At 38.5% G+C, this 22,298-nt stretch overlaps 1 protein-coding gene across 1 annotated transcript in view; it reads left to right on the plus strand.

Annotated features, from left to right (window-relative positions):
• The window catches only part of LOC121393600 (potassium voltage-gated channel subfamily H member 1), a 185,047-nt gene that overhangs the window by 24,657 nt on the left and 138,092 nt on the right, over positions 1-22,298 (plus strand). Inside the window, exons 3-7 of the mRNA XM_041562519.1 lie at positions 1,444-1,567; positions 2,739-2,845; positions 3,829-3,957; positions 6,843-6,961; positions 10,236-10,628. Of these exons, the coding sequence (XP_041418453.1) occupies positions 1,444-1,567; positions 2,739-2,845; positions 3,829-3,957; positions 6,843-6,961; positions 10,236-10,628 (872 nt within the window). The remainder of the gene's footprint in view (positions 1-1,443; positions 1,568-2,738; positions 2,846-3,828; positions 3,958-6,842; positions 6,962-10,235; positions 10,629-22,298) is intronic.

Below are 22,298 nucleotides of genomic sequence, written 5' to 3' on the forward strand. Positions count from 1 at the left end.
AAATCAAGGCACTACATACTTTAAATCCCCCAAACCACATAATGTACCCACTTAATGATATTCAAAATATTTCAAATATTATATAATCTTTTACCACATACAAAATAGAAGTAGACGAACATCTGATCAGGCCATAGTTTTAAGACCAAATATGTGACCTGGGTTCCACTGCTTGTTAAGGATGGTTCTAAATCTTTATCTCCACTGTAGTAGTATTCCAATAATGTTGGAAAATTCAGGTACACTTCAGCCACATTTTTAAAACCCACAACATGCTGCAGCCTTTGAAGGAGATTCTTCTTACAATGGAATTGTTCTCTAATTACGAAATGCTCTTTTGTTCAACGCAAAAAGTTAATTTCCAGAAAGGCTCCTGACCTAATGTCTGGGATCACATTAAATTCACTTAGTAGATGGGCTCCCAGTTCTAAAGCTAATATCTCAGCTTCTGCATGGTATAGTCACTTGATAATCTCAGTGTGCATTTAACAGGCTTTGCCATGGTAGCACCTTAATCCTTTAAGAAGCTTTTATGTTGTTAAACAAGAGACATCTTTAGAGCCATGGTTTGAGGGACAATGTTAATGCCGTATGCAAAATTGAGCTTCGTTGAAAAGTACCTTAATCCATATGAATTTATTTATCCCAATCAGTCCCAGCACTGACCCCATTTCTCATATGGCAATTTTTTCAGACATTCTGGTTTCAATAATTTTATTATGTTTCAGGCTAGATGGTTGCCATATTTAGCAAGTTCTCTTATTTATTCAGGGCAGGATCCTTCATTTATTCCATAGGATCAAGTGGTGTAGCATAACGTTGCTTCAGATGATTTCTTTCTTCTCTGATGCATTTCTCCTTATCTGCTGTGCAGAGCATTAATCATTTATTTTTTTCAATGTGTCACAAATCCATAATGGCTGCAGCATATTGTAAAATGCAAGTTTTGCTTTATTTGAAAAAATAGAGGGACATACACACACCGATAGAATTGTATGAAACTGTTTCATATGATTTATAGTACACATATATTGCCCAGACGGTGTACCATGGATATCAGCCAGTTTGTGGAATGGACATGTTAGAAAATGTACTTCCTGCTGTTCCAACAGTTGCCTGAATAAACAGTAGCGGAAAAGCTTGTTGCATTTCATAATTTACCTGTTTCCATATCTTCCACGGTACATTGATCCTAATTCATAGTTTAAACAGCAGAGAAGATCTCAAACAACAAAGTCCAACTCACAGTACCAAACTGATGACAGCAACATTTACGAGCTGAAGATGCCCAAACACACTCCAACACTGGGCCAAAGAAGGAAACGTTTCTTTTATTTCAGTTACTTGGTATACTTTCTATCTGTCAAATTAAATTCTTAGTTTTATGCTTGTTGCAACATGAAACCAGCAAACCATTTTCTTTTTATATTTTGTTTTGAACAGATACTAATTTTGTTTTGGGTAATGCCCAGATAGTGGATTGGCCCATTGTCTACAGCAATGATGGATTTTGCAAGCTCTCGGGATACCATCGAGCAGAAGTTATGCAAAAAAGCAGCACTTGCAGGTATTCTTGAATGTTCCTGTACCAAAAGGTTGAACATACATGTGATTGCTCATTTTTCTTACTTCCTTTCCTTTATGATATTTAGTAGGCTTAATAAATTGATTTCATCATCTGAGGGCTATGGGTTGCCCAAAATGTTGCTTTATTTTTATATGTTTTTCACATTTGTGCCCCCTCAATATGAAGCTGGATTTTCAATTGCTATTACTCACCTTTTTGCACAGTGTCAAACCTTTTCAGTTCAAACACCTCTTATAGTTCCAACCTTTGGTCAGGGCCCTCCTTAGTTCATGAAATAGGTATAGCATTAATCATTTAATCTTATAAGACCCCAAATCTTAGCCCAACTGACCATAAATGTAGGTTTTCAAGTATATACAGAAAAGCAAACAACTGGCCTTTAGGCTAAGCCCTTCTGCCACAGCTTCAAGGCCCATTAATCCATCAATTTGGGAATCTCTCATCTAAAAGGTACGGGACTGTTCCACCAATTCCACCTGGTTTTCCAGTTCTGTTATTGAGATAACTGATCAGTGAAGGCAGGACACATTTTGATATGGGATGCCTCCAAACATGAAATATGTACAGATATAGGAAAACAGTTATTGTTGGGCAAATAAATTTGCCAGTTGCGAATTCACTGCAAATTTAGCCTCCGGTGAATAAATTCACAAAACTGCAGCAAAAACTCCACTGCATCAAAAAAAAATTTCGCCATTTCGAGGTAAATTTGCAGGACAGATTCACCAATCACTAAAACAGTGAATTAATAATTTAGTCTTAGGCTAAATGATTAATGCAATGTTTTCCTATATCTGTGCCTATTTCATGTTTGGAGGCATCCCATATCAAATGTGTCCTAGCTTGATGGTCAGGCTAAGATTTGTGTCTTCTAATTGACCATCAAGACTTTCAGGTATATCTAGAAACAAATAACTGGCCTTCAGGCCAAGCCTTTCTGCCACACATTCAAGGCCCATCAGTTTGGGAATCTGGGGTCTAGTAGATGTAAGGCTGTTCCACCAAGTTGACCTGGCACCAAAACAAGGTGGGTCTTTACAGAGTGTTGAGTTCTCCAATTTGGTTATTGAGATAACTGATCAGTAAAGGCAAGACACACTTTGATATGGGATGCCTCCAAACAACCCTATATTTTTCTGTTTTCTTCCAGTTTCATGTACGGGGAGCTGACGGACAAAGAAACCACCGACAAAGTTCGACAGACATTCGAGAATTACGAAATGAATTCCTTTGAAATTTTAATGTACAAGAAAAACAGTTGAGTACTTATGATTGTTGATGTTGAATGTGCTGTTGTTTTTCTTGTTCCAGTGGATGGGTACACAGGACATAATCAAATTGGTTGGCTGAGTTTTCTTTTCAGTGCTGCAGTGGTCATTAAACAGCAAATTTTGTTTTACTGGTCACTTGCCAAATCACCTCTGCTCGTTAGTTTCCAGTGGTAGAGAGGCTCTTGTACTTGCCAATCTTTTTATATCCAAATTAACACAGAGCCGCCGGGAGAAGCAATGAATGTGTGCTCTTGGCTCTCTAATCAGTCTCTCCATAAAGATATTTTATGCATATGGCTTTGTGGCTGAGATACCTAGTAGACCTATGATGTTATAAAACAGTTCGAGGCTTGTAATGGCACTTCTTGGTGTTCTTCCCTGACTTTATATAGAGTAAAGATACAAATGAATTGAAAGAAGTGTCTCAGCCTCATAAATCAATCAACTCATCCACTACTGTCCAGGAGGTCTATATATTATACTAATTTTACATTATTTATAGCATACCCAGACTGCATTAACATGAAATGTATAGAGCTTAAATCTGTAACTTTAAAGTTTGGCATCTAATAAGCACTTAAAAAAAACAGTGGAGGGATAGAATCAGGGAACTCCATCTCAGTATATCAGACATGGACAGTGGGGAAATAAGGGAACCGCTAGAGGGGTCTCTATGTTTTATCAAACATTTTTAGTTATACCAGATATCAATGGTACAGTGGCAATGGTACCATTGATCAATGGTACAGTTTTTCCAGTAGAGGATCACTATCCCTGTAATAAAGCAATAATTAATAACCCATCTTTGTTTTGTGAGTCCCTTTTATGTAGCTTTTGCATAATGTCCAGATATGGCAGAACCAGTGTTGTGTTGTCCAGTGCATCACAAGCATCCATCGTTCAAGGGCAGTTATGTTCACCCAAGTCCCACCTTTCCATGAGCTCTAATGCCTTCATTTCTCTTTCCAGGGACGCCTGTTTGGTTTTTTGTGAAAATTGCTCCCATCCATAACGAACAGGACAAAGTTGTGTTATTTCTTTGCACTTTTAGTGACATCACAGCCTTTAAACAGCCCATTGAGGATGATTTAACAAAGGGTAAGTGCTGGGGTTGTAGCATTATGACATAAATGTTCTTTCTGCATTTTTTACAGTGCAATGTGCTGTTATTTCACATGCTGTTACATATAATAAATGTTATGAATACATAACTTATGAAACTGCCAGGGATTTAATGAGGAGATGTTATTACTAATACGCTTATGTCAGTCAGTTACGGAATTTCCAAATCAGAAACCAAATCAGAAGCTGACTTCTTCATTAAGCTGCTTAGCCATTGATCTTTTTAACTGTACATTTTTGGTCGTAAATTAGTTGTCCATTTCTGTTTTTTTTCCTGTAAAAATGATGGGAATATGAAGTGGCAAATGTATCATGTTATCAGTGGGATGCCCTAGCTTTTATAAAGGTGCTACTGGCTCTCTCAGTCACTGTCTTCTCTTAAACTGTTTTTCATCTCATCCCAGTCACATCTTGATAGTAAATTAATAACCCAGTCATCATCACATTAGCCATTTTAAAGGTGTTATTTGTTCACAGACACATAAGGGGTCAGTTACTATGACCCTAAAAGCAAGTGCTAGAGGACTAAAGATGGCCATACAAAGGCAGATTAAAGTTGCCGATTTGGGTCCTTTAGATTGATTCATCAGCTTATCTGTCCATGTATGAGGCCCTCTGAAGGGCCTCTCAGACTGATATGTGGCCAAAAATCATTCAAATGTTGAATGGCAGGTCTAATTTTCCCGTCCTATTGAGGACCACATTGGCTAGTTGATGAGGTCCCCATCCAGTTGGCACCTATTCCCTTCATTGGGCCAAATGATCAGATTAGCCCAATATTGCCCTCCTTTGGTGGGCATATCAGAGGAAAGATCCACTCGTTTGGTGACCTTGCCAAACGAGCAGATCCACCTGCTGCTGTATGACCACCTTTAATGGTGCCCTCCAGTGTTCCTTAACTTGCATTTTTAAATGAAACCTGATTTATATGCCCCCTACCTGCCACTCATGAACATAGTGTTCCTAAACACAGGCATTTCTGTATTCATGGAAGTATACTCAGGTCAGTGAATGCCCTTTTTCCCATAGAACCCCCAGTTAACTTCCTCCATTCCTAAAATTCAGTCCTCCATCTCCAGACAACCGAAACAGGCCAGCAGCAAATTCAGCCTTACAGGGGGCCAATAAAATCCTCCATGATGCGAAAAAAGGTCAGTGAGTCCCCCAAATGAATCTCCATGGATCCCTTTACCTTTTTTGTTGTCAGAAAGGCATGTAACACATGAAATTAGATCAATGTTGGCCTTCTTGAACCTGATAAATGTGATGAAAGCATCTGCACCACTAATTCTTAGCATTGACATGAAAGAAGACATTGACCAACATAAATTGTGCAATACATGCCCCCTGAGTAAATTTACAACTAAAGGTCCTCGGGGGTCATATAGGATGGATTATACACATAGTTGCTGAGACAGAGAAGATAAAGGCAAAGGGGAAGCAGCTTTATCTGCCCTTTTAGGATTCTGGGAGTTACAGTAGCGCTGGAGGGCTGCTTATGACATTATCGTGCCAACTTTGTTTTGCAAATGCCAAATATATTGGAGTGGAATAATTATATTAACTGTAGATAGACTGCACCCCCTCCAGTTCTCCCCCATCTCCTTTTCTGCAGCCCACGATTTTGAGTTGTAACTCAAGGCTGCAGGTTGAACAAGCCTCGTATAAATTGTCATTGTATCAATTGTAACAGGCAAATTACAGCAGGTTCAATTCAATCAAAGAATCAGGATATCATTTATTTATGTGACACAAACACGTTTCCAAAAACGCAAATCTGAGTCATTTAAGTAGAGTCCGTCTTCTTCCAATCTGTGACCTGCACTCATTTATAAAACCATTTGAAGCCTTTTATCTGTTGTCCTAATGAGATTCTGAGAGAGAGAGGAGCTCAGCGAGAGAGGATTTGGAGAGCAATTCTCCTTTATTTTGTTTGCTGCAAGTGATGCTCTCGCCGTTCTAAAAAAAGACATTCCGTCTCTAATGGAGTTAATCAAATACAGGTTTATTTTAGAGAGATAATTGCATGTTACAGATGGCCAGTAAAAGCCCTTTGTCTGCGGGAGAATTCATCTACTTTGTTAAAGGAAAAAAAAAATCAGAGATCTGACAAAGGATGAAGCCGAGATTGCCGCATTATCCCATTATTTTACGTAGATCGGATACAGAATTGGTATTGAGAAAGCAGAGAATGTTTAGGGGGGGGGGGTAGAAAGGTCAGGGTTGTAGTTGAACAGACACTTTCTCAATTAATATATATCCCTTACCTGGCACAAAATTCACTTTACTTACAATAGTGTCTCCTTCCTCTTCACTAGAAGAAATGTGGAGATAAAAGATATGAAATAATCTAATGGCTAAGAGTTTCCCCCATAGAAGAGTAGTTCATACTGAAGACTTTTTCAGCTTTAATTAACTAATTAACATCAATATAATTTTTTTACATTTGATCTGACATATAATATATTTCTATCCTGTACATGTAGAAAACTTTTCTTTGAAGGAGAAATCCTAGTTTTGTAATGCAGAATATGCATTATAAGCTCTGCTGTATTCAGCCATCTTGTATTTGTCTAAGCAAAGCTTCACTAAGATAGTTATATTCAATAGATCTTTAGATAATGTTTATTCGCCGAAAAATTTGCGAATTATAATGTGAAATTCGCGAATTTTTCGGCGAAGCGGTGCAAATTCGCCCATCACTACCTATGATTATATTAACCACGTATATGTCTCAGACTGCCTTGTATTCTTACAATTTTATACAATATTGTTTTCTGGTTTTATCACAGTAAATATGAAGTAAATGTGAAAGACTTGTGTCCTGGATCAACAATCTCCTTTTTTTTTTTTTTTTCAAGGCTGGGGGAAATTTGCACGCCTAACAAGAGCCCTTACAAGCAGCAGAGGAGTCCTGCAGCAACTCGCTCCCACCGTACACAAAGGAGAGAATGTCCATAAACACTCACGCCTGGCGGAGGTATAGTAATTCTTACACCAAGCTCCAACTCATCCTGGATCATAGTGTACCCCCTGTTATTGGACCAATATGGATCACACAATAAAGCTCTGATGACTAATATGTTTGCTACACACAGTAGTATAGAACAACCAATCAGATGTTTTCTGTCATTATTCTGACCGCATTAAACCAATAAAAGCTAACTGCTGATTGGTTGCTATTGGCCAGGCAAACATTGCCTATGTTCTTTGAGAATCCCCCAACATATTAATTCTAAATATTTTTTCTAAATCATTCATGTGTGCCATGGGAGTGATATCAAATACACACTGTGATAGCCAAAGAGTATGAAGAGGTGGTGGGACTTTTAGTCCAACTACAACTACATCTGCAAAGCTTCAGGGTGGACATCCTTGATTCATGTACTGAAAATAACAATGGTTCCACAATATAATATGTTCTTTGCACTATTTTCAAATAACCGAGCCCCTCCAAATGTGAATATAAAGTGGCCTCTTTGATTGTTCTTCTTTAAATTGCCACCAACTCTAAGATGTTTCCTCCCAAAGCCTTGACCTCTATCGTCTTCGCTAAATCCCAAGCCACTGGAACAGCTGGAGCTCATCCCTGAGCAGCCACTGCCTGGTTCCGATGTTCCGGCAGTTAATATTCCTTCTCTCGCTTTCCTTGTTTAACCGAGTGACTACAAAGCATTTGTATTCAAGGATGCACCTTCCTCATCCACACTTGGACGGGCAATTGCTGAGATAAAAGCATGTCTGTAAAATGCTCACCTTATTGAAGATCCCAATGAGTCGTGTAGATGTTGCAAGGATACGGGACTTAACAGCAGAAAACAACAGGCAGCATAATTGATTACTCCACTTTATTTGTCAGCCTTTGTGATTCACTACCTGCGCCCTGTTTATTACTGAGGCAAAACCTCACCCTGTATTGTCTTCTCGTTGCTTGCTCTGCCTTGCCCAATACTTCAAGCATGGTAGCATTGCAAAAAGGCCACATTTAGGCAAATAGTTAATGCCTTAAAAGCAATGATGCTATCACATAATCATCATTTTTTGGGTTAGCTAATATCAGGGGTGGTTATGTTGTACAGGGATCTTCTTAGAGATGACAGATTAACCCCATTATTCATAAACCATCTCTCTTTCCAAATGTTACTAAACAAATACTTCCCAGCATTTCCAGAGTTCTAGTGTAGCAACAGTTGATAGCTGCAGAGTGGGCAGACCTCATAGCAATGCATACTATCCCTCAGTTACAGCTCCCTGTACAATATTATCTTGAATTCCATATACGAGGGGATGCTTCGTAACTTGCCCTCATCAGAAAAGACAAGACAGTAGATTGTTGGAACTGATGTTGGTTGGGTCAGTTCTGATATTAGGCTCTTATACTACTCACAAGGACACAGATGCAAGAGCCCTAAGGGGAGCAAAATTGGACCAATCAACTGAGCACTGCATTCTGGCATCAAGAGCTGAAACCACCTCCAGCCATAAACAGGCAATAAATACAAGAAATGAGGTTGTTGCCAAAACTCACTCTACTTTCCATAGAGATATCTTGAGAAGTGGTGCAAACAGCATGCATGGGCAATTTGCAACTATAAAAGGATACCAGGCAGTGCTACCCAGTGTTGTCAAACAGAAGTGACTACTAAGGGGCATTTTTTTTTTTTTTTTTTTTTCACAAATGTTTTTATTCGTTTTCAATATGCACAAAGAAATTTTACAATAAACAAAAAAAAAAAAAGAAAGAAAGGAAAGGAAGGTAAGGTAAACAAACAATGTCAAGTACAGATTCAAATCTAATAAAGCAGGGTTGACAAAAATAAGCTAGAAAAGTGTCAAGTGATCACAGAAAAAGAAATCGGGTAGGCAAACCCCTAATTGTAGATACTGAAAGTTACTCACGATTCTACTGTCTGTAGACAATGGGTTAGAGCGTTAGAGGATTATGATCATGATAGAGTGGAAGTAAACAGCTGGTTAAGATGATGACTCCTGGGGGTTCCCGTCGTAGGTGATTGTTGTGGATTACCCACGGACCGCAACAGGTGATCCGCCTCACAGACAAGATCGGTCCCCAAAAGCAGCTCCCTTTCGTACCACGTAAGGGGCATTTTTACTATCTGTCCATTGGAAAACTACTTTGCCATTTTCCATAGTTGAGAGTACATTCATTATTTTTGTGTATGACACAAGGATTTGTAAATAGTCAAGCAACTACCTGAAGGAACTTCAATGATGTCTTCTTCTTATACACAGATGGTACATAAAAGCTACATAAACTCCTATGCAACCTCTAACTCTATCTATTATTCTATTTATGGGCCCCGGTTATTGGATTAGCATATATAATGCATTCTCTAGAATAGTGATCTCCAACCAGTGGCTCATGAGCAACATGTTGCTCACCAACCCATTGGATGTTGCTTCCAGTGGCCTCAAAGCAGATGCTTATTTTTGAATTCCAGGCTGGAAGGCAAGTTCAGTTGCATAAGAACCATGTATTCTGCCAAACAGAGCCTCAAGTAGGCTGCCAGTCCACATAGGGGCTACTAGTAATGACCCACAGCCTGCATTTGACACCCCCCCGGAACATTTTTCATGCTTATTTTGCACTACAACCTTTTTTACATTTGAATGTGGCTCACAGATAAAAAATGGTTGGGGCCTGCTGCCCTAGGGCTTCATTAGTGCTACAGTGTTTGCAGATATTTTGGTTAAAGGCTCACAAAAAAGAGTCTTTAGACCTGAAAAACATTAAGTTATGAACAAGTATTAAACCACAGAAGCCAAACATGTATTTATTGTCTTTTACATATTTTTACACATTTTTATGCTGTCAATTGTTCAATTTATTCTTTGTTAAACCCCATTTCACTAATGAAATTAAGCCTGCATGTTTTAACCCTATGCACTATACATTAAAACAGTATTAGACATCACCCTGAGGTTTGCACGATCATCTGTAATAATATGTATTGTAGGAAATGAATGAACCCCAAAGTTTATAATATAAATGTATCAGATTTAACCTGTGGCCTTAACCTTTTTTATAGTCATGGAACTCTTTTGTGATCTCTAATAACTTTATATATTGTGCAACATATATAGTATTATTGTGTATATTATTTCACATATATTTAATAATGGTGTATTGAATTTAACTTACACATTAGAATTTAAGCATGCTGATTGATTATTGTTTATTTAATTCATACTAATCAGGTTTTTCAAACATCACTTTGTTTTGTGTTCTTCAGGTGCTGCAACTCGGTTCTGAAATTCTTCCTCAATACAAGCAGGAGGCTCCCAAGACCCCGCCACATATCATTTTGCATTATTGTGTTTTTAAGACCACCTGGGACTGGGTCATTTTAATTTTAACTTTCTACACTGCTATTTTAGTTCCTTACAACGTCTCCTTCAAGACCAAGCAGAATAATGTTGCATGGCTTGTGGTGGATAGTATTGTGGACGTCATTTTTTTGGTGGACATTGTCCTCAATTTCCATACAACTTTTGTTGGACCTGCGGGTGAGGTGATATCTGACCCAAAGTTAATACGTATGAACTATTTGAAGACGTGGTTTGTGATAGACCTCCTGTCCTGTTTACCATATGATGTCATCAACGCTTTTGAAAATGTGGATGAGGTTAGTGATATTTTTCCTTCCTTTCATTCTTGAGGCCTGAAGAAGAGACCATAGCAATTCCAAAACCGTATATGTTCTAATCTTCTTTGACCCACTTATCCCAGCTGGTATCCATGTAGAATAGATATCGATTAGTTTGGGATCTGCCGATGTACCATGGCTGGGCCGTTCATTCTGGCTGTATGCCCCATCGATCAAAGCAATAGAAAGTCAACCATAGCACGTATGGCCCTTGTAATGCTTTCCATCCATTTGGCCCGCAGGTCAGTTGGTAGGACTCAATCAGCCTTTGTATTTCCATTTCAATATATAAAAGGTATCTCTTACTCTTCACTTTGCTGTTTTGATAACAGGCCACCATGGTACAACACTCTGGTACTTTATGTATGTATGAGATGTACAACTTATGGCCTTTAAACTGTTACTGAACCACAGCTCATTCACTTGATAAAGGGTATTGAACCCGAAACATGTTGTGTTTACCACTGCCTGGAATAAAAAGTTGTTTGCAGTAATACTGCTGGAGTTCCTCTTCCTTCTCCTATAATTCAACCACAGCTTCTAACATCCCATCCCATCCCATAAATCGGACAGAAATGTTCAAGAAAAGCAGATCTCCATCAGTTCCGGCAGTTGTTCAACAACATTTGGGGGTTTACAAGATAAACATCCCTCAGATAAGCGTCACTAGCCTTTGAGCCTCTTCTTCTCTAACTGAGACCCTTCTTCTGTTTTATCAGTTTATTTTTGATTGCTGTATAGAAGTAACACACTTATGTCACTAAGCCCAAACACTGCACATCACAGACAGCTTAGAACTTATTTCTAGGTTGTACCTTCAAAGTCTCTTTTGAAAATCATAGAGCCAAGACCAGCATAGCAAAATCATTCAGATCAAGTAAAGCCTGTGTCCTTTCAACAATAGAGTTGTTAGAAAGACATTAAAGGCATGAAGTTATCATGAGCAGAATTCATAAACATTCTCAGCTTCTGCTGATTGATGATAGGTCTTTAACCTGTTACTGGAAGGCAAAACAAACAATGATGTAACCTTAACTGCAGTGGTGGTTGTTAGTGACCATCCAGCCTTCCTCAGAGCTTTTCATTTAAGGTGAACTCTCATATCCAGTCATTTAAAGAAAGTTAGAAATTTCTACAGAAAAACACTGACACTGTTGGGTCAGAATGCAGCAATAAAAGCATGTTTTCGAGGAAATTGACTCTACAGTGTGCTATTCAGAACTCAAGTTCTAGCTGCATTGCCCATTGCTTTGCACATACAGAGAATGATCTTCATCACAGGGGGGTCCATTAAATCGGTAGCCTACAATGAGAAATCTGATGTTCTGATCACGCAATAGGATTCAAATAGACAGAAGCCATACAGTGTATGTTACGTCCAGCTGAAGTAAAAAGGAGGGGGAAAAAATTGCTGTGAAGCCTGTGTAAACCATTTATTCCACCATGGTTATTGAGATATGGTTCACTGTCTTCTTCACCTGAAATGATTACTTATTTGCACTGTCCATGGCTTAAGGAATGGATTGCAGGACATTTGTTCTGTGCTGCTTCTTCTTTTTGTCTCCGCTTTAGGTGATGCTTTGCTTGTAATTAGGATTTGGTTCTGGATTTGGCCAGGATTTGGCCCTTTTCAGCAGGATTCAGATTCGGGCGAATCCTTGTGCCTGGCCAAACCGAATCTTAAATTCATGTGACTTTTTATTAAAAAACAAGAAAGTAAAAACATTTTTAGCTGCTTGTGGCTCTCTTTTTCCCTCCCCCTCACTGATTTGCATATGCAAATTAGGGGTTGGATTCGGTTCAGTATTCAAATGAATCTTTCACAAAGGATTTGTTGCATCCCTGCTTGTAACCCATGGACCTGAGCACTATTCTGTTGCTCCATAGGAAGGTACTGTACCTCTGCTAACTACCCTGGTTGCAGCCCTGTTGCTTGGAGTGATGTTTTTGAGACATCTCTTTTTAAGTTGTGAAGTTCTGATATTCTATTCAGTTCCAACGTTTTCAAACTCCATTAAAAACTTACTTTAAACTTACTTTTAAAGTACTTTTAACTGTTGAACCTTTTCTGTACACTGTCTGACTTGCCTAAGAAAATGTAGTTCAATCCCAGCGGCAATTGTTGAAATATGATTATGTATCTAGTGGGCTTATTACTGTTATGAATATTATCCCGAGCAACCATCAAACAGACAGCAGCTACTTTCGATGATATACAAAAGGGAAAGAGCGAATTTCCTCTTATTATATGTAACTAAGGATATCATGTTCAAATACTCAGTTGAAATAATGTGCGCCAAACCTCTTGAAAAGAGAAGGGCTTCTGAAATAAATCTGCTGGCTTCTTTGATGGTTCTATGTTCTGCTGCTGATAAGCAGGTATTTGCCTTATCTGCGCTCCAGCAAGTTGCAGCATCTGCATCTGGTTGAATGAGCAGTACTGCCGATGTAGGAATGTAATGGCTTCACGTCCGCTGGTTTGAAATATGCAGCTTTCGCTCAGTGACTGATTCATATTCAGATTGATGAGCTCAGGGAGAAAGTCAGAAGGGAATATTGCATTAAGAATCCTATTCAAGGGATCGTGCTCATCTTACAGAACTTGGAAGAGCTTTAGAAGACGATCCACTTGGGTTTTTATCAGCTTTGCAATCCATGTGGGTGGCTGTTAGAGAAGGTCAGGAAATGCTGAACTTCTTCTACCTTGAGAAGAGCAATTAAACAGATTCCTAGTCAACAACAACCCATCCACCCCATGTGAATCGAATTAAGTTATGCTTAACCCCCTTTGTAACATCAGCTTGCACATTCAAAGCATAGATCTTTTTATGAAGTCACCTTACATGGCCACACTGGTCAATTTTGTGACATGTTCTTGGTCAAGTAAACTTCCTTCCCTATGTGGCCTCAAAAATACACGTGTTGTGGGATCTAGATAGTAAAGACTTGAATCCGTAAATTTTTCAAAATGTTAAAATGTGGGGCTTCGACTTTGCTAGGAAAGTTATTTGACTCTTAAAAATGATCTTCAATGAACAACACGCAACTCAATAGAAAATGCTACAAAATTCTATTTCATATATTTGGCACTTTTAACCTCCAATGCGAGTGGAATGAAAAATGGCTGTGAGCGTCTGACTCCACACATTATCATATTCAGTTGGCCTGATCACTGTTGCATGGGATTCATATATACCTACGGTAGAGCATATAAATAAATGACTTGGGTCGATTGTGTTAAGTAGCTATTACTAGGCTGTTGAACTGTAAGATACATGGATAAATTATTCCTGCAATAGGTTGAATTTGATGTTGAAGTTGAAGTGTGTGTTCAACTGGGCTATTGAGGTGGTGGTGAAGCTGTTTGGTTGGTTGCTTTGGGAGCTAATTGCATGGCTGACAACATGGCTTGTGAGCCCATAGGCTGCCCTTACTGGGTCATACAGGTGACCTATATTATATATATTTTGAAAAGAATGTCCAACACTGGGTATTTCTGATTGATTATTTTTGCTGATCTCACTCTCCAGAACACCATTTCTCATAATTCTGCCTTAGTGACTGCCCTCTGACCTCTGAAAAATCACCCATTATGACATTATTATTATGAATTATTCAGAACAATAGGACCCATGAGAGCCCAGTGCTTTGAAATGGACAGAACTCGCAAGCTAAAAAGCTGCTGACCACACTTTTATATGTAATTCTCTATAGTGTTTGCTTTTATTGGGCCCATAAAAATGCTATAGTGCTGAGGTCTCCCAATCTCATTTTCATTTTACTTTATTTTGCTGATGATTTATCTACTTTACTGGAGAACTTTGACTTGAAATTTTGAGTTGCCATGGTGACCCAGAATATGATCTTAACTCTCATCAAAACAGAAAGTCTCTTTGGATTAATTTACTAAGTTCCACATCAACAGTTAGGAGGCACCATTAACTATGGATTTTGAAGCTGGGGATGAACATGGATATACTATATAGTCAGGTCACTGGGTGCTTTCTGGGTAAATTCCCACCAGCCCATGAATGCCCATCTGAAGGGGTTTTCTTTGCACCCCACTTGCAATGGATCCACCTGGTTGTTATGTTTCTTTACCTCTGAAAAACTAATGATCTTCTCAATCATTTCTATATTTAAATAGGGATAGCCTCTCAATGACCCTACACTGCAACTCCAAGCATCTCATCAACATCCTAGTTCTACTGGGTCATTGATAGTAAAGCATTTTCCCTGCCCTGGATCTCTGTCTAATTTCAACTGATTTTCTTATCCTTGTCCCCACCCTAGATTATTTTGCACACACAACCTCATGAACACAGGACCATATATGTCTACTGTATAAACAACAATATATATCATTTGTGGTATAGTCCTTTATATAGTGATCTAAACCTAGAGCTTATACTGTAAGACTGTTGTGTGGTTCAGCACCACGGAAAGCAGCATTGGCCTGAAATCTTATCCTGACAGTTGTACCTGACACTCACTGGCTTTCCTAAGGGCTTATTATTATTATTACTGGCCCTTATTATTATTAAATCATGTCTAAGTCCATATGCTCATTTTAAACGTTATGAACGTCATGCTCTTGTGGCCATTCTCTATTTCATCTACAACATGATTCTTTTGTAGACCCCTCCAGTATTTAAACACGTGCATTCTGGGAGTTGAAGTTCCCTAAAATCTGATCTGATACCAGAGTTGGAAATTTTCAGCCTCACTTATCTAGTACTCCTAACTTTAGTTAATATACCACAAAACAATTTTTGACCTCTGTTATACTAACTTTTAAAATACTGCCAAGAACCTGATAGTACTTGATTTTTTCTCCAAGTTACTACTGTGTAACTACTATGATCATTTTAAAAACACTGCAGCCCTGTAAAATGTAAGGGCTCACATATGACTGCAATTGGCCAACATAATAGCTGTGTTTGGTGAATATGTCTATGTTCCTTCAAGCTGGTGGTAGGTCCAATAGACCTGTTCCTGAAGAATCATGTCTAGATGTAATTTTGACACCTAGCAGCATCAATGGGTCTGCCTAGAAGCCTCCCTGCCATCATATTTACATATATATATATATATATATATATATATATATATATATATATATATATATATATACAGGTATATATATACAATATATGTATAGAAAGAGAATAATAGCCTACTGTTCACTTTTCCCAGTCCCCTTGTATGTCCTGAGTCTCCTGGTCTGAGAATGGTATCACTCGGTCCCTCAGTCGGTATGAATGTGATTTGCTGCGGATATGAACATTCATTAACCTCAATTCAGATTTTCCTATTTACAATAACTATGTATCAGTTGCGGCAATGTTTCCATCCACACCACTCCACATATCACACATATCACACATGGCCTTTGTTTAACAAACATTTTCCCCTTTATTATGCCTTTAGCAGTATTTACATTAACCCACCAGTGGATCATTATAGGACTGCCTGTAAATTGCCTGGAAGATAAAAACTTATCAGCGGGGCATTTATAGGAGGAGACGTGCGATGTACAGAACTAATTGACTGGAAGAACGGAGTTCTGGGGCTGAGTGTTTGCACGTAGATTAGGATGTTTTATTTCAGTTAATATGTGCTTTTATCTGAGAACATTACAGTGACGCTCGATAGACATATGCCGCCTTGCACAATTAGAAGATAAAAGAGTGTTTGTAAAAAATAAAAACAAGAAGGTGATATGATAGGTGTATGATAGGACTAGGTTTTAATAGTCTTCTTAAAGAAAGTCTTCTTTGTATTCTGTCCCCCCATCTTTCCCCCAAATCCTTCTGTCTTAAGGTGGCCATACACTATAAAACGAGCGGATCTAAATGGATCTTAACCTGATATACCCACCAAAGGCAGGGCAATATCAGGCTAATCCGATCGTTCAATCCTAGGGCCAAAAGATGGGATAACAACGATGACAATGGGTGCCGACAGGACAATGACCGCATCAACTAGACAATGCGGTCCTCGATCGCAAGAAAAATCAAACCTGCCCGATCGATATCTTGGCCAGATATCAATCAGGGTGACCTATGGAACGCCCCCTACACAGGCAGATAAGCTGCTGAATCGGCATGTATGACCACACTTAGCCTAGACTTTTGGCATAATCCCTTCACAATAGAATGTCCTGAGGCTTGATGTAGAGCAGAAGTAGTTCCCAAACTGTGGGGGTGTTCCCCCCTAGAAGGACTAAGAACCTTGGCTGAAGGGTTCAAGTCTGTTTTTTGCCCAACTTGAAGAAAGAGAGAGATTTGCTTATTTACTGTTCTAGGTATTCCTGGAATTATGACAGAATGGCTGTTACAGTATGAAATCTTTTATGAGCAAAAGGAAGCCCTGGCCAAAATGTTGGGTCTGAAAGTGGGCCTTGACTTGAAAAAGTCTGGAAACTGAGAACTGATTTGACATCAGAAAAATATAAAAAATTTCCCATACTGTAGGAATCAGTAGCAGCAGAGATCAGGGTCAAAAGATCGTAGCATTTCTACCCCTGTACCAAGTTTAGCCAAGTATGAAAATCCCCAGGACTGGCAAAAACGACATTTGCAAAAGTTTTTAAGTAAGAGTATAAACACCCAGTTTTTCTATATTTGGTGTCTCAACGCTGGCCAAATACTTTCTATAATCTATAGATACCATTTGCCAGGAGCATTAGGATTATTATTGGGTTTGTCAGAAAACTATGGAGAAAGGCAGGGGACTTAGACAGTCATTTTAAATGCTGCTCTGATCTTAAGGATCCATAAAGAAAACCCCACCTTTATGCCACCATCTAAAAACAAAATCCTCATTAGAGTGTGAAAGGCTTGAGAGTGGCAGCCCTGCTATAATTACTATATTGATTAAACTCTGGATTAACTGCTCAAACAGAGGAGATTTACATAATAACCTCTAAACCAGACTAAGCGAGTGAAACCTAGACTTATTTCGTAGGCAATGTCATCTCAATCTGAACAAACTTTTTTTTACTCTTCCGTTAGCAGATGTATCATTAGCCGGGATGCCGTAATGTTCTGAGCTGCCAAATGAGGTGAGAATTGAACTGACAGGTGTTGCAGTATGTTTATTGGCAGAGGTGGAAGTTTCGTTCTTTCCAGGATCACCATCGTTCCAATCAAACGCCGGTGCCAAGTTCCAAGCAGTGGCTCTAGTGAGAAGTGAAATAATAAAAGTAGCAAAGAGCATTTGAAGAATATCTTTAATCACTTTAGCACAAGCCATATACAGACTGTAGGCCTCCTTTTGTTTTTAAACTACAAGTCCCAGCATCACCTGGTTGATTAATTAGGGTGCTTGGAATGAAATGCACCAGCAAATGCTGCAGATGCACAGATACAACAAACTCATGAGTTTTGTTCTTGTTTTGTGATCATGGCCCTCTATACCTCCTATTAATGTATTATAACCCGTTGCAAAATCCATAGCGACCAACCAGTGGGTAACATTTAGTGATCTTTAAATCAGTTTGAAGATCAGATGCGGGCAAACACTATCCACATACTGTCCACTACATTCGCACAGTCCCAGAAAACGACCTCGGGGGGGCTCAGAGTGAGACCTCCAAGAACCTTTTTGCATTTTGATCATTTTTAAGCCAGTGGTTTCCAAGCTGTGGGACTAACCCAACTGGTGGAAGCGCTGGAGCGTTGGTTAGGGGCTCAGCCTGAAGGCCAGTTAGAGGGAGATTTGGGCACTTGGCCAAATTTGCTCTCCTAGATATTACTCTTCTAGAGCTCGCTTAGATTTGGTATCCACCATTTTTTGCTGTCCTAGTTGCTCTTGGAATCATGGTCAAATGGCCGATCAAGCCATTTTTTTTCAATGATAAGAGTTAAATAGGACCTTGAAAAATTGTTGGACCTCATAGGGGGTATAACTTGGAAAAAAAAGCCCAGGAACCATTTCTTTAAAGTTTCACTTAATTCTCCCTAACAACAGTGGGGTTAAATTATATCTGTGACTTTGAAGAGGCATTAGTATGGGTTTTGGAGGTTAAAGGGATACTGTCATGGGAAAAATTTTTTTTTATTCAAAATGAATCAGTTAATAGTGCTGCTCCAGCAGAATTCTGCACTGAAATCCATTTCTCAAAAGAGCAAGCAGATTTTTGTATATTTAATTTTGAAATCTGACATGGGGCTAGACATATTGTCAATTTCCCAGCTGCCCCCAAGTCAAGTGACTTGTGCTCTGATAAACTTCAATCACTCTTTACTGCTGTACTTGAAGTGATATCACCCCTCTCCCTCCCCCCCCAGCAACCAAACAAAAGAACAATGAGAAGGTAACCAGATAACAGCTCCCTAACACAAGATAACAGCTGCCTGGTAGATCTAAGAACAACACTCAATAGTAAAAACCCATGTCCCACTGAGACACATTCAGTTACATTGAGAAGGAAAAACAGCAGCCTGCCAGAAAGCAGTTCTCTCCTAAAGTGCAGGCACAAGTCACATGACCAGGGGCAGCTGGGAAATTGACAAAATGTCTAGCCCCATGTCAGATTTCAAAATTGAATATAAAAAAATCTGTTTGCTCTTTTGAGAAATGGATTTCAGTGCAGAATTCTGCTGGAGCAGCACTATTAACTGATGTGTTTTGAAAAAAACATGTTTTCCGATAACAGGATCCCTTTAAGGTTAGCGCTGTCCTATTCCAGCATCCTAGACATCTCACCATTATGCATTTCAAGTACACCCAAACATGTTCCAATAAAATAGCTGTGCCCAGAAAAAAGAAACTTTCCAACCTAATATCTCCTCAACAGAAAAGGTAGATGGATGTGGTCCTGAATAAGCAGCTGGCAGCCCAACCGTTTCCCTATTTTTAGAAATGTCTTTGGGGGTAGGTTCATCAAAGGCTTATTCTCTTTATCTTACATGAAATAGCATTTTCATTTGTGTCCCTTCTATAGAAAACGTGAAGTTGGTTGGTCTGACATCAGAGAGATTCAGCCTTTGATGGACTTCTTGTTTGTGATGGTTTTCCAACAAAGTGATAAATAGACAAAAAGGAACGTTTCAATCTCTTAAATTGATTTATTTCAATTATTTTGTGCAAGTATTATAATGCTGGTAATGCAGTACAATAACACATTCATGTTTTGTTTTATTTTGATTTTAAACTGTATAGCACTCATATAATGTGAAAGGTTAATCATGTCCTGATACAAAAGAGATTGCAAAGAACGGAATTCAAGATTGATGGTTTATAGCAATTTAGTTTGACACTGTATTACTTGGCATGGAATTTTCATAATATGGAAACTATAAGTAGTCGTTGGAGAGGAATTTTGGCTAAAATGGTAGAAGTTAGAAGTACCCGTGTCGCGGGAAACGTCAGTAAGTTGATTCCCGTGGTGCCCAATAAAAAGAGTAAATATTTTAGGGGCTTATTATAATGTTTGAATTTCTATTTTTTCATGAATCAACTTTTTTCTCTAAAAATGTGGGTTTTTTAATTTCTCTAAGGCTGAAACTACAAGATGTGCGTCCTTCCGATCCGCCGCGATTGAGATTTATAAAGTGTAAAAACCACCTCCAAAAACCTTGACTAAGTATAAGCAGTCCAGGTCCCATAGAAGTCAATGGAAACTAAGCTGATCCTACTGGACCTGTATTTTCAGCCACTGAGACTTTTAGAGTTTTTCAGATTTTTATTCGCCAGTACTTGACAGGAAAACTAAAATTTTTATAGGTTTTTGTATTTTTGTCCAGTGTTTTTTTTTTTTTATTCATACTTTTGGGGGTACATTTACCTAGGGTCGAATATCGACGGTTAATTAACCCTCGATATTCGACCGTCTAAGTAAAATCCTTCGACTTCGAATATCGGAGTCGAAGGATTTTGCGATATTCCTACGATCGATAAATTGAACATTTCGAAGGATTTTAATTCATCGATCGAAGGATATTCCTTCAATAAGGAAATTGTTAGGAAGCCTATGGGGACCTTCCCCATAGGCTAACATTGGCCTCGGTAGGTTTTAGGTGGCGAACTAGGGGGTCGAATAAATTTTTAAAGAGACAGTACTTCGACTATGGAATGGTCGAATAGTCGAAGGTCGAGATTCGAAGTTGAAGGTCGTAGTCGAAGGTCAAAGTAGACCATTCGATGGTCGAAGTAGCCATATTCGACCATTCGAAATTCGAACTATTTTTCCTCTATTCCTTCACTCAAACTAAGTAAATGGGCCCCTTAATATTCAAATATGTTTTTTATTAAATAACAAGGTGTTCATGGTTTTAGAGAAATTGAGTTTATTCACGGTTTGAAAAAAAGTCTAAAACCACCAGGATGTTGAGAGTCTTCGCCTTGGAAAGCAATGTTGTAGTTAAAATGTAGTCCCTGTGTAAAATGTATAATGAAGCAATAAATGAATCAGATAAATGTGAGCGTAGGACTGGCCAGATATGGGATGACTTTGACGTAGTTGACCAGCTTGAATATATTGCAATATATGGACAAACAATCCCTGTTTTGTTTAAATGGGAGGCCATGTTTTTAGTAGCAGTATGCACAAAATGTCTCAATGTCCTTAGCATATTGATACGGGCGAGTGCAGAGAATTTCTAGATTTTGTTTAGTGGTGAGCCCAATTTTATCTTGTTAGCTAGCTAGAAGTTAGAAACATTGTCGCAACTGCCAATGTCTGTTTCTGGTCTAGTAACCTATAGCAACCATTCAGTTGCTTAGTTTCATAATTTTTACTGCAGTAGACCAGCTAGCTGCTGATTGGTTGCTATGAGTTTCTAAGCCTGGACCACCCTGCATCTGTTTTAACATTCCTCCTTTATGTCAGGTATGGGACCTGTTATCCAGAATGCTGGCAACCTGGGGTTTTCTGGATAACAGATCTTTCCTTAATTTGGATATTCATTCCTTAAGTTTACTAGAAAACCATGTAAACATTAAGGGGCAGATTTATCAAAGGTCGAGGTGAATTTTCGAATTAAAAAATTCAAATTTCGAGCTATTTTTGTGTACCTCGACTAGGAAATAGTCCAAATTCAATTTGAATTTGAAAAAAAATTAGAATATCAAAATTTATCATGTACTTTCTCTTTAAAAATTCGACCATTCGCCATCTAAAACCTGCCGAATTGCTGTTTTAGCCTATGGGGGGGCCTCTTAGAACCTATTTGGAGTTAATTGGTGGACATTGAAAAATCTAACTGTTTTTTTGGGAAAAACTTGGAATCAAATTCAATCTAATGCGCTATTCCTTTGATTCAAACTATTCAAATTTGACCGAATACGGATCGAAAACTGACCTTTTCGACCCAAAAAAAACTTTGACTTAATTTCGGTTGGTCTTTTTGAATTCGAATTTGAAGTTTTTTCAATTCGAAATTCGACCCTTGATAAATATGCCCCTCGATTTTTCCAATAAGGATTAATTATATCTTAGTTGGGATCAAGTACAAGCTACTGTTTTATTATTACACAGAAAAAGGAAATCATTTTTAAAAATTTGGATTATTTAGATAAAATAGAGTCTATGGGAGACGGCTTTTACATAGTTCGGAGCTTTCTGGATAACGGGCTTCTGGAGAATGGATCCCATACTTGTACTATAATTTTCTAGTTCTAAATCTTTTCATTTCTTAGTTT

This window comes from Xenopus laevis, chromosome 5L (assembly GCF_017654675.1).
Source record: "Xenopus laevis strain J_2021 chromosome 5L, Xenopus_laevis_v10.1, whole genome shotgun sequence".
NCBI lineage: Eukaryota > Metazoa > Chordata > Amphibia > Anura > Pipidae > Xenopus > Xenopus laevis.